The sequence below is a fragment of the Alosa alosa genome, chromosome 8, assembly GCF_017589495.1.
Source record: "Alosa alosa isolate M-15738 ecotype Scorff River chromosome 8, AALO_Geno_1.1, whole genome shotgun sequence".
Taxonomy (NCBI): Eukaryota; Metazoa; Chordata; class Actinopteri; order Clupeiformes; family Clupeidae; genus Alosa; species Alosa alosa.
The window spans coordinates 13,178,785-13,191,965 of record NC_063196.1 but is presented as its reverse complement, the minus strand read 5'-3'; the positions used below and the strand labels follow the sequence as shown (position 1 = coordinate 13,191,965).

The following is a 13,181-nucleotide window of genomic DNA, read 5'->3' as shown; positions in this document are numbered from 1 at the left end:
AACAGCCGGATCAGATTTGATGGGAGAGATTCTGCTGGATTCTTGATGTGTGTGTGTGTGTGTGTGTTGTTTGTGTGTCATGTTTGTGTGCATGTGTGTGCGTGCATTTGTGAATGTGTGTGTGTGTGTGTGTGTGTGGGTGTGTGGTGTTGTGTGTGTGTGTGTGTGTGTGTGTGTGTGTGTGTGTGTGTGTGTGTGTGTGTGTGTGTGTGTGTGTGTGTGTGTGTGTGTGTGTGTGTGTGTGTGTGTATTGCATAAGAGGGTGGGAAGAGGGATGGGGGCTCAATTGAAATATGCTGGAGGTGGCAGAAAAAGGCCGGGATGTTCTCGTCACTATGTCGTCATGGCTTAGGCCCACTCTGTCCACACAATATGAACATGAGACATAGCACTGAACATGAGACATAGCACTGAGCATGAGACATAGCACTGAGCATGAGACATAGCACTGAACATGAAACAAAGCACTGAGCATGAGACATAGCACTGAGCATGAGACATAGCACTGAACATGAAGCAAAGCACTGAGCATGAGACATGGTACTCACCAAAACAGTTTTTATGTCTTTCTTTCTCCCTCTCTCTCTACATCTGTATAGTTGTTCCTTACAAGGAGATCAGTCTAATAATGAACGCGTGCAGTATTATGAGTATCCTCTAGTAATAGGTTGTTGTAACTATCTGGTGTTTGTTCCTCTGATTCCATGCATGCGGGTTCACACAGCACTGCCCAGTAAAAATTCTAGCCCAATTTGTATATCTGCACATGATTATGTTTATGAACGTATGAATCTTTTCACATTCTTTATGTTTTCTACTCATATTTATTGTATTCCCTCTATCCTTCCTCTGTCACTCTGTATCTTTCCTTTCTTCACAGTTTCTCTCCCTTTATCTCCCTCCTCTCTCTCTCTCTCTTTTCAGGAATAAAGGCAGTCTTGGCATCACTGGAGCGGCTTAAAGGTTTACGGCTCTCTGGTGATTCAGGACTCCTACTCTCCCAAGCCTGGCCGTCATCCCCCTCTCCTCTCTTCCTCTTCCTCCTCTCTCTCTCTCATTCTCTCTCTTTTTTTCTTGCAGCCACTGTACTCTCTGCTTTGTGTCACCTGGCTAATGGTTAAGTTTGTCTGGTGTATTTGTGTGTATGTGTGTACTTGTTTGTTCTCTCTCTCTCTCTTTTCTCTCTCTCTCTCTCTCTCTCTCTCTCTCTCTCTCTCTCTCTCTCTCTGTGTGTGTGTGTGTGTGTGTGTGTGTGTGTGTGTGTGTGTGTGTGTGTGTGTGTGTGTGTGTGTTTGTTCTGCTGAAACCCAAGACCCTGCCTGGGCTCCCTCATGCCCGGCTGGTCTGCCGGTCCCTGTTTCTCTGTCTCTCTTGCGTAATACAAACATCCAACACAAGCCATCTCCTACTCCACAGCTCCCTGTCTCTCTCCTCAAAGCCCTGAAAGTGAATTGGCAAAGCATACATCTTTGTTCACGTCAGCATCAAAAGCTGTGCTCTATGGATTTACTACCCTAATCGTCGTTATATTCTGTAGTAGTCAATGTGAAGAAACCGCGTTAGCCTTCGCGAACCAAATTTGGTTATCATCTTATATAAGAGTCACCCAAAAGACCCATTATCTTTTTATGTCTTGAATCACGCGAGTTAACACACACACACACACACACACACACACACACACACACACACACACACACACACACAAAAAGAGAAAGACACACACACACAAGTGCACAGTGCACAAGCACATAAGCACATACAAATAATGCTCACATAAAACATGTCCACCCACACATATTATACTTTCAAGAACCCAGCTGTGAGTGGGATATTTCAGGCCCCTTTCTCTCTCTCTCTCTCTCTCTCTCTCTCTCTCTCTCTCTCTCACACACACACACACACACACACACAGACACACACAGAGAGACAGAGAGAAGGAGAAAGAACATTACACACACACACACACACATAAACACACACACATAAGAGAGAGAGAGAGAGAGAATACTGCACACACACACACACACACACACACACACACACACAGAGGAAGAGAGAGAGAGAGGACCACACACACACACACACACACACACACACAGAGGAAGAGAGAGAGAGAGTGAACACCACACACACACACACACATTAACTCCAGCTGGGGTCCTCCCTGGCTCCAGCTGTTTACCTCTCTACCCCATTCCTATCACCCCCGCCCTTCCCCACAGCTACTCTGTTCCCATCCCATTCCCCGTCTCCAGCCTCAGGCCTTAGTGATACCCTGCCCCTCCAGGGCACACTCTCCCCAGAACCACCCCTGCACCCTTCTGCTTGGCTGGTTATGTTGGAGAATCACCAGTCTGCACACTGACACCCACCTGCAGAGAGAGAGAGAGAGAGAGAGAGAGAGAGAGAGAGAGAGAGAGAGAGAGAGAGAGAGTTTCTGAAATGGAGTGGCACCAAAATAGAACCCAGGGGATATCACATCCCTGCTGGGCCTGGCCCTGTCTTTGGTACCACTGCTGGTTGGCAACATACATACAACTTTGCATACTTCATGAAGGACTACACCACTGCAATGGTGCACCTCTGTCTCATAACGACTGCATTAGATACTGGGAGAAGTTCAGTCAACAGCTGCACAACATTCACTGAGCTGAGTTAAAGGTCAGTATAAATATAAAACTTTGAATGAGCTAATAAGCTTCTGAATGCGTTAAACTCATCAGTCATCAGTCTTGACTTTTATTCCACTCCTTCTACATTTCCACTCCTAAGAATAAGGAATATGCCACATGTATTCTTCAACTCAATATATATTGTTCTAACAGGACAGTAAAAGGGATTGGCTTGAGAGTGAGGAAAGGACTGAAAACTATTTAGGAAACGCAACCAGTGATTTGTCTTTGCGATGCAACACATAAGGACACTGCTTCCAGTATCCAGATGGTTACTAGATTTGCAGTAAGCTCATGTAAACAGTAACTGAGATTAAATATGCATCCAATGCAGGCCAGCACAACACTATGGTTTTCATATTAAATCGCCAATGCTGTCAAGATCCTATCAAAACACCACCTTGTGCATGCAGTGTGCCTCATTGGTGTATATCTCAAAAAGACCCCTTAAAGACTAAGGCTAACTGAATGGGAGGTGAACAGAGCCGTTTCCCCTTTCAAAATGTCTCACCAAGTCTCCCCGTGTTAAGCAACCTAAAGCTCTAATAGAAACTCAGGTGTGTGCTGAGCCTCCCCACTGGTCAGTCAAATGTGTGATCACAGGTTGATTTGGGCTTAATGCAAAAAGAATAATTGAAGAGAAGATGGTTATTATGGTGTGCACCAATGTGACAAGCTGCACAAAATAGACAGGTGTCACATGCATAGGATCATGGCACACACCCACACACATAGACTTTCTCTCTCTCTCTCTCTCTCTCTCACACACACACACACACACACACACACACACACACACAGACATACTCTAACACACACACGGAAATATGGGTCTGTAAGTGTCCCAAACCCACTTGGACGAGGGCAGAGAGCCTGCACTGCAAAAACTGTTTATCTAACAAAATCTAACCAAGTGTTATTAATCTTATATCAAGATAAAAAAAACTAGTTGGTATTGTGTGAGACTTACCTAGAGCTTTCTTGTGAAATCATTTGACTTAATTTAAAAAAAACATTGACTTATTTTAAGACATCTCATCTTGAAAACAAGCAAATTTGTCTGCCAGTGAGTTAAGCAAATTTGTCCTAAAAACCAGCAAATTTGTCTGCCAGTGCGTTGAGCAAATTTGTCTTGATAAGACTCCTTAAAATAAGTTAAAGTCTTCTTAAATTAAGTCAAAATGATCTTTTGAGAGGGCGCTAGGTAAGTCTTTTCATACTAAAAACAATACCAAATTTTTTAATCTTAATATAAGATCAATAACACTTGGTTAGAATTCATTTTTTGCAGTGTGATACAGTAAAGACTGGAGCCTCTTCCTGTCGCTTAAAGTCAGTGAGCACCCAAGCAGAATGTGTTAGCCTACTTCCTCTCATCATGGAAACGGGATGTGTGTGGGTGCGCTGGGGACCGAGTGAGTAAGCGCGTTATGTGTGTGCACAGGCACGTGTGTGCATTAATAATGGATATTGATACATTTCTGCAACAGAGAGCAGGAGGATGGCTCGCTTTTCTCTCCTTCCGCGAGAATAAACAAGAGGAATTATGCGCCATTCTATAAATAGCTGCATGGGCCTCTTGCCTAAGGATGTGGTTGCATTTTTACAGGTCAGACTGTGCACATCTCTTTGCTTTCTTCCTTTCCTAACCAACATGAAGGGGCAAAGGATTTTTCCTCATCCTAAGAGAGCTCTTCCACAGACGATCCCTTCTCTCGACGTCAACATGGTGACGCAAAAGGGGGCCGATTGACATTAGCCCAACTGAAAGCCTGTCTTTTTTCTTGAAACCCCTTTGCAGGAAATCAATAGAGCTCTCCATAGGAATGAATCTGGAATACACACTACAACCGTGGCAGGCAGCCAGTTGAGTGATGTGTTCCCTTTTAAACGGCCCCCGCATCCAGGCAATGCGCGCTCTGCCTGCTATATCTGTCGATGTGTGGTCGGAGACGCGGCAAGATAGGTGCTCAACTGCTCTAGACTGCTCTTGCTCTCTCTCCATCTCGCATTCTCTCTCTCCCTCCATTTAGTTCACTCTCCCTCGCTCTCCATCTCTCCTCCCCTCTTCTACCTCTCCCCTCCTCCCCTCCCTCCTGCACAGTTCGATGCCATCGGCATTCGGGTCTGCCGTGAGTTCTCAGTGCGGGGCTACAGCGCTGGTGAACATGGCGTCAGACGGGATGATTTTAACAAACCACGACCACCAAATCCGGGTCGGCGTCCTCACAGGTAAATGCCCGTTTCCTCTGAATGTCGCCCTTTTGCGTTTCGGTGAGACATGGCAAATTCTCCGTGCTAGCGGCTCAGCGCGTCCCTTGCTCTAGCGTCTGGTTTGTTTGTCGGTTTCTCTGATGTGTCGATTCGCTGGTCGCTCCCCTTGCTTATCCATCCCCTGCCGCCGTTACAGCTCCGGTGCCGTCGGTCAGCGTCTCTCTTTTTCATTTACAAGCCATCTCTCTTCTATTTGCACAGGAAAAAATGTTTCAAATAATCCCAGCAAATCTTCCAAAAAACGCGGTCATTATTTATTAACTCTCTTGTTAATGTGTGTATCGTGACATTAGTGTCTCATTTTCAGTGGCAGAGACAGTTCGGACTGTTGAATTATTAATTTGCGATGTCCACCTGTCAAATGCCAAAATTGACATTTGAGCGTGCGCTGAGCTGAGAGCACGCTCGCGCATTGACCCGGCACGCGGCTGACCGCAGCAGATTTTTTTTTTTTTTATCTCCAACAGCAACGAGTCCTGCAACGTTTGCCAAGGAAGACAATGTGGGTCTTAAGCACTAACTACGTGCGTTAATAGCGAGATGCTCCGTGAAGCACGAGCCAGTGAATGATATGTGACTGAATTGTGAATGATGGAGCCAGCCGGTTGAAACGTAGGCTACAGACACGACCGAGGCTCGGTGGAAAAAATCGTGGACTGAATGCAAGTTGTGTTCGGTGCATGCCATTCTGCTTCATGCAGACATTTCCTGACGGTGTGTTTGCTGTGAAAATGAAGGGGGTACATCGACATTCAGAGCCACACTAGGATTCGTGACTGCACATTGACATTTTTCCTGAGATGAAAACGCCTTTACGAAACATGCATGTTCTTCTGTGACCACAGAGATCTAGCTGTACGTTTAAGTAATGACTTCACCGGGTATTTGAGCTTGAGAGAGAGGGAGAGAGAGAGCGAGTGAGAGTATGCAGCTGATATGGTTGGAAAGGTATGTCATTCGTCTGTGGTCTCCCTCTCCATTTTAGCATCTCACTGTGTAGTGACAGTTGAGGAAAAAACGCTATTAAGCTCACGAAGGTGGCAGTCCCAGTTCTGAAAATCTGATTGGGAAGTGGTAATGTGTAGCAATGGAGGAAAGACTGTAGCTCCAGATAGCTGACAGGGAAACCCCACTCCCCCTTCTCCACCTCTCTCTCTCTCTCCTTCCTTCCTTCCGCCTCTCCCTTAACGCAATGGGAGGGAGCGAGCAAGCGAGCGAATGAGAGAGAGATACATAAAGAGAAGTAGAGAGCGAGAGAGAGAGAGCGCGCGTGTGTGTGGATTGGGTGAGCGCTGTCCACTGACTGTGGTGCTGAAACGCAGCGTCAATCACATGCAAGTGCAGCACTGAACCGCCGCCGGCCACAAACACTCCCTCTCCTGGCAACGTGCGAGCGTGGGCGACGACGGGGATTTGATGTTAACGATGATACTGTTGGATGCACACGATACCGCGCGTCGCCTCCCACGACGCAAGTCTTTGCGGCATGAGGACGCCTTCATTTCAGGCTCCGTTATTAGTCAGCTGAACGCACTGCACCCCACACACACACACACACACACCCACACACACACCACCACCAAAAACCGCCTTTTCCTCTATGTTGACATTACACAGACAGACAGTTGTCAGTGTTGACTCTGCTTTGTTTGGTATTTGGAATTGTTGTCCCTGTTAATGTCAGCTGAAATAGAGAGAGAGAGAGAGGTGAGCCTAGGACCCTGAATGGTAAACACTGCTCGAAACAGAAACATCAGAAAGCGGAAAAATTCTCCCCTTGCCAACACCTGACCTTTAAAGCATCCACATCCAGTGGAGTATTTGCTCGGTGCTGGCCGAGAGGGAATAGGTGAGTGCGCTCCGTGGCCTGGGTTCTGCTGTGCTCAGTGCTGCACAGCTCAGTGGCGCTCAGGTGAGCATCAGTCTGCTTCAAGTCAAAGCCTCCAAAGCAGAGTGGGAAAGAGAGGAAAAAGGCACCGAAATTAGCCATGCCAATATGTAAATACACACAGCCACTCACACACACACACACACACACACACACACACACACACACACACACACACACACACACACACACTCACATACATGCACGCACACACAGAGATGTGCATGTGTATGTGAAAGCAATAAAACATGCTCACACTTGCCTACATACACTCACATATTTTTGTTTTCCCGACACACACACACACACACACACACACACACACACACATACACACACACTCGTACCCCCCTCTTTGTGTTATCTTTGGAGGTCATAGACTATGGATCTCCAAATGTAATCACAGCAGGCCAGGTCTGCTGTTGCTACTGCTCCATCACAGTGGACGAGCCGTCGGCACGCCAGGACGCGTCGCGTTCGCTGTCAAGACAGATGAACGGTATGTGGGAGAGCAGGACTGGGGGGGGGGGTGGTGCTGGAAGCAGGAGATTGGGTCTGGGTTGAGGGGGGAGGGGAGGGGAGGGGTGGGTGGATGGCCCGCTGTCCATATTCATCCCAGTGACCTGTGATGTACCAGGGGTGGACAGGCTGGACGGCGGACACAGCATGTGGAAAGAAAGGGCTGATTGTCTCCGCTTTCAATCAAACCAGGCTCGGAACCTTGGGGGTATTCCCATGGGCTCCCAGGAAAGTGTGTGTGTGTGTCATCTCCACACCCTGCTTCCTTGCTCCCCTCTACTCCTCTTGTTAGCGGGAGTGGTGATGGTGGTGATGGTGTTGGTGGAGGTGGTGGTGGAGGTGGTAGAGTGAATGAGAATTGAAATGGCATGGATCCCAGTCAAGCCATAAAACCTGGTGTGTAATTGTGTATCAGTGTGTTGACCTAGAGAGGGAGGGATAGCGGGCTGGAAGGCACTTGTGGTGTGGGAAGGCACTCTGGTGTTTGTGTGTGTGTGTGTGTGTGTGTGTGTGTGTACTCTCTCGGTGCTGTCAGCTGTCTTTCTCTCAATTTCTCTCTCTCTTTCTCTCTCTCTCTCTCTTTCTCTCAATTTTCTCTCTCTCTCTCTCTCTCTCTCTCTCTCTCTCTCTTTCTCTCTCTCTCTCTCTTTCTTAGTCTTTCTCTTTCTCGCTCTCTTCTCTCTGCACCAGTGCAGATCAGGTCGTCCCCTGATCAATTCTCCTCAGGGATGTTGGGAAGGAAGGCTCGCCTTGTCTCTTCTCTGCAGATAAGCCTTTCCCCCTCAGCTCCTCTTCCAGCAGGCGTCCTAGAGCCATTTTGTTGCCGTTGTTGAAGGCAACAGAATTTAAAAAAAAAAAAATATATATATATATATATAAATAAACGTCAAGGTCTCATTCTCTTTTTTATTTGAACCGATACAAATTTCATGAGGGAGCCTTCGCTCTTTAATATCACCACAGGTAACTCTCCATTTGTGCAAGGCGACAGAAGTGGATACAAAATGGTAATTGGGTTGAAATGGAGACGGAAGCATCTAGAAATAAATTTGCGGTGGGGATAGGACTGCTGTCTTGTCTTTTTCTCTGGGACTGTAGCTGAACTTGCTGTTCAAAGCTATTGCCTCTCCTTCTGGATTTGTTCTCACCTTGTAAAAAATAGATGGCCCCCAGGACAAATGCAGTGAAAGGATAATGTTTTGTAGAGACCATGCAACTTTACATGGGTGGATAGAATGGAGTAAGCTCTGGCAGGGGGTCCAGTTACTAAATAAAGAATGCTGTGCTTCTTGGTTGAAATTCATAATGGACGTCACGTTGTCACCCGCCTTAAAGCACATCCTTGCTTTTTAACATTGCATTCTTTCAAACAGGGCTTGGTGAGTGTGTGCATACGTGTGTTCATACATGTTTGTGTATGAAGGCTGAAGGCCTTAGGTCAGGCTTATAGCTGGTGTATAGGCCTTATGTCAGGCTAATGCCTAGTGTGTAGGCCTTAGGTCAGGCTAATGTGTGGACTATGTAGGCCTTACGTCAGGCTAATGTGTGGACTATGTAGGCCTTACGTCAGGTTAATGTGCCTTACGTCAGGCTAATGTGTGGACTATGTAGGCCTTAGGTCAGGTTAATGTGCCTTAGGTCAGGCCTTACGTCAGGCTAATGTGTGGACTATGTAGGCCTTAGGTCAGGCTAATGTGCCTTAGGTCAGGCCTTAGGTCAGGCTAATGTGTGGACTATGTAGGCCTTACGTCAGGCTAATGTGCCTTAGGTCAGGCCTTAGGTCAGGCTAATGTGTGGACTATGTAGGCCTTACGTCAGGCTAATGTGTGGACTATGTAGGCCTTACGTCAGGCTAATGTGTGGAGTATGTAGGCCTTACGTCAGGCTAATGTGTGGAGTATGTAGGCCTTATGTCAGGCTAATGTGTGGACTATGTAGGCCTTACGTCAGGCTAATGTGTGGACTATGTAGGCCTTAGGTCAGGCTAATATGCCTTAGGTCAGGCCATAGGTCACACTAATGGTTACTGTATGTAGTGTGTCTATATCAGTGCCAAAGACTCAGGTCTCCCTGCTCTCTCCACACGCGGCTGTCCTTTGGAATGGAGACAGAGGGAGCCACACTTTGCCAGCCTGCCAGTAAGGAAGCCCTGCTGGAGGTCAGCTTTCTGCCGCAGACATCACACATTTCTTTTTTCTTTTCTCTATCTCTATCTCTCTTTCTCTCACCCTCTCTTTTTTCTCTTCTCTTCTCTTCTCTTCTCCCTTACTCCCCTCTCCTCTTCCTCCACCATACTGTATCTCCCTCTTTTATTTTCTCCTTCTCCTTGGTTTCGCCACGGCAACCGTGGGTGGTTCGGAATGGCGTGGGCGGCTCTCCAAACTTACATGTATGCCGGGGTGGGGGGGGGGGGGGGGCGGAATCGCCACAGAATTGGGAAGGCGAACTAAATTAGGCTCTTACGCCGTTCAAAGCGTTAAGTGGAAAGAGCGTTCCCAGCCGCGGCCATTACGTCTGCCTCTTGCTGTGTTTTTCCACATAGCTGCATAAATACACACACTGGCACACAAGAACATAGTTATGTGCTGCCGCTGTGTGTGTTTGAGTGGGCGTACATGATGGTGTCCTGTTACGCCTTTAGGGGTGTGTAAAGTACTGTGCATAAATATATCCGTGTGTGTGTGTGTGTGTGTTAGGGCTGTGTGTCCTGAGTAGGACACATCACATATGTGTATGCATCATAATTCTCACAGACAGATTATGCATGTGACGTGACATTTATCAGCACACACACACACACACACACACACACACACACACACACACACACACACACACACAGAGTACTGATTTTCTGAATACATCAGTATCTTGCTGTTATCATTTGTATAGAAGATTTTTTTTATTATTTCTACTTTGATTTTATATATCTTTGTAGCTCCTGTGTTTTGGTTGTATATTTTGGTATGAGACTACAGTATATGGTATGTGCAGTCTGTAATATGCAGTACTATGTAGTTTGGCTATAGATATTTAGACAGATTTGCTGTAGTACATATGGGATGGCTAATGGCTGTGTTTATAATCAAATGGTTTGCTGGTGTAACATGCTATGTTCTGTTCTGATATTTTAAATCAGATAGGATGCTTGTTGTGGTTATGATTTGGCTATATATAGTACATATTCAGGTAGGCCAAGTGCTGTAATTATGGTATGACTGTGATGGTATTTAGATGGTTTCATTGTTGAAGATGTAGTTATGATGTGGCTGTAGTGTGTAGGTATTTAGATATGAGGTGCTGGTGATCTCAGAGGAGAAGCCCTGTAGTGTTGCTGCTGCTGCTGCTGCTGCTGCTGCTGCTGGTTGTCCTGCCTGAAAGAACAAGTGGGGTAATTGAATTCTCCCCAACCTTGCAGACCCCTCCACCTCTCTAGCTATGTATTTAGTGCATGGAGGATAGTGTGTGTGTGTGTGTGTGTGTGTGTGTGTGTGTGTGTGTGTGTGTGTGTGTGTGTGTGTGTGTGTGTGTAAAGCTAAGGGTCACTAGGGGTTTGTTCCCCCTGGTAGGAGTTAGAGGATAGTAAATAGTGAAGTAAAAAAGTCATGACCTCTCTGTTCTTGTCCAGGTGTGTGTGTGTGTGTGTGTGTGTGTGTGTGTACAGTAGGTGTGTGGGTGTGTGTACCTGTGTGCATGTGTGTATTTGTGTGTGTGTGTGTATGTACATGTAGACGTGTGGATGTGTGTACCTGTGTGCATGCGTGTATGCATAGTATGCGTGTGTGTGTGTGTGTGTGTGTGTAAATGTGTTTAAGTGCTTTAAAAAGATGGAGAGTTTTATGCATAGCATGCAATGTGTCCGCATTCTGGACAGGTTCTGTTCTTGTCCATGGATGAGATTGCAGTTCTCTGTAATCCCTTCTCCTCTCTCCACATATTCTCTGCAGATTGTGAGACAGTAGCACACTGAGTTACTGGGCATCAGTGCTCCTTACATATATTAATAAATAAAGGCATAAATCACCACACAAACACATGATAGTCACTTACATTGCCATATACCTACTTATCGTTCTCATACTCCATGTAAAATCATCTGCATGCTTGCATACTTTCATACATTCATACATACAGTATAAACATGTGTAAACTTATACTATGTATGTATGTTTTATGTATGGATACTGTGTGTGTGTGTGTGTTCGTGTGTGTGCATGTGTGTTTGTGTGTGTGTGTTGTTTGTTTGTCACACGGGGACGCACAGAGAGAGAGGCCCCAGCTGTCTAGTTGGCCAGTGTCTCTGACCTTCCCCCTCCCCCTCACCCCGCCCCTGTCTCAGTAGCACTGGTGCTGGTCATCATCTGTCCGTCCATCTGAGCCGGCGGCTCTACCGTGAGGCTTTACCTCACACCTGCTCCGGCAGAATCCTCATCATCACACCCTTGGACTAATCCTGTCCTCACACACCTACACACACACACACTAACACACACACACACACACACACACACACACACACACACACACAGGTCCGGCCTGCGTCAGCACTTAATCCACTCACGACATCTGGATCCACACCAGGGACAACCTTTTTGCCCATGTCCTATGTGTGTGTGTGTGTGTGTGTGTGTTACACATTAAAGCAGGCAAACAAGACAAATGTTGTAGTCCTGCATCCTTACTTGTGTATGTACGTATGCATGTGTGTCGTGTATGTACGTATGCATGTGTGTGTGTGTGTGTGTGTGTGAATGTGTGTGTGTGACTGTGTGTGTGTGTGTGGGGTCTGTCCCAGGCTTGTTAGACTGGCGCACTGCCTGGGGTGGCATTCTGTGACCGCTGCAAGCTGTCAGGATGTTGGATTTCCACTCTCCTGTTTGAGACATTACATTTTTGGGAGCAGGAGGAGAGGAGACAATGGGGTAGAGGATTAAAATCATAGTAATTGTTTATGGTTGTGTATTTTGTGTGTGTGTGTGTGTGTGTGTGTGTGTGTCTGTGTGTGTGTGTGTGTGAGAGAGAGAGAGAGAGATTGGTTTGGGATGTAGCTCAGCCAGGCTTTACACTTGATGGAACATGTATCAGCATGTATTTTGTAGGTGGTAATCATGAGTAAATTTTGTTGAAATAAAAGTAAGTTGTCTCAGCACAGATAACTAAAGAGTACATGTAGCTGTATTCAGGAGGCTTTCAGAGAGGCTACAGAAGTACAATAAAGAGCAAATGAGTGGACAATTGCACCTTAATATCACAGCTGGTCTTCCTGTGTTGAGTAGCCAGACTGTGTGAGGCTTTAATATCTCTGGACCTCACTACTTGACTGCTGGAGATCCAGACACTCCTGAAATGTGAGATACTGTACTCAGAAAAGGAGTGACGCGCAGGGGAGATCAGGTTAGTCCCATGGAGTGAAGGAGGCCCGAGGACAAGGCTGTTTATTTAAAAATATATATATCTATGAAGAATGAACCTACAGTATGTACTGGCCAAGTAATAATTTTGGTCTTTGCTAAACCAGTGGTCAACTTTGCTATGGCAGTCAAATTAATGAATTTATTATAATAATGAATCAATTAATATATATTTTTAACAATATAATACATTTATTTATTTATTTATTAAGAGATAAATATAAAGCAAAGTGAATCAGAATCACAAAAGAATTGCTGAATGCCAGTGTTTCAAAACTGGCCAGTAATCGCAACACAATATTGGCCAACAATTTCCATACTGGTATTTGCAGCACGTTGTTTTTTTTTCGTGCAGTGAATATTTAGGCATTGATCCATGAATCTGCTTTTCAACCAAACACACACACACACACC

The 13,181-nt window shown here is 46.0% G+C and overlaps 1 protein-coding gene across 10 annotated transcripts in view; it reads left to right on the top strand.

Annotated features, from left to right (window-relative positions):
* The first annotated feature begins 4,584 nt into the window (after window positions 1-4,584).
* gphnb (gephyrin b) overlaps window positions 4,585-13,181 on the top strand; it is a 108,628-nt gene continuing 100,031 nt past the window's right edge. For 5 of the 10 annotated variants that reach the window (XM_048250092.1, XM_048250086.1, XM_048250091.1 and 2 more), the window contains exon 1: window positions 4,585-4,907. In XM_048250092.1, coding sequence (XP_048106049.1) covers window positions 4,784-4,907 — 124 coding nt within the window. In that variant the 5' untranslated portion in view covers window positions 4,585-4,783. The remainder of the gene's footprint in view (window positions 4,908-13,181) is intronic. The other 5 variants (XM_048250093.1, XM_048250085.1, XM_048250087.1 and 2 more) reach the window with 4 other exon arrangements.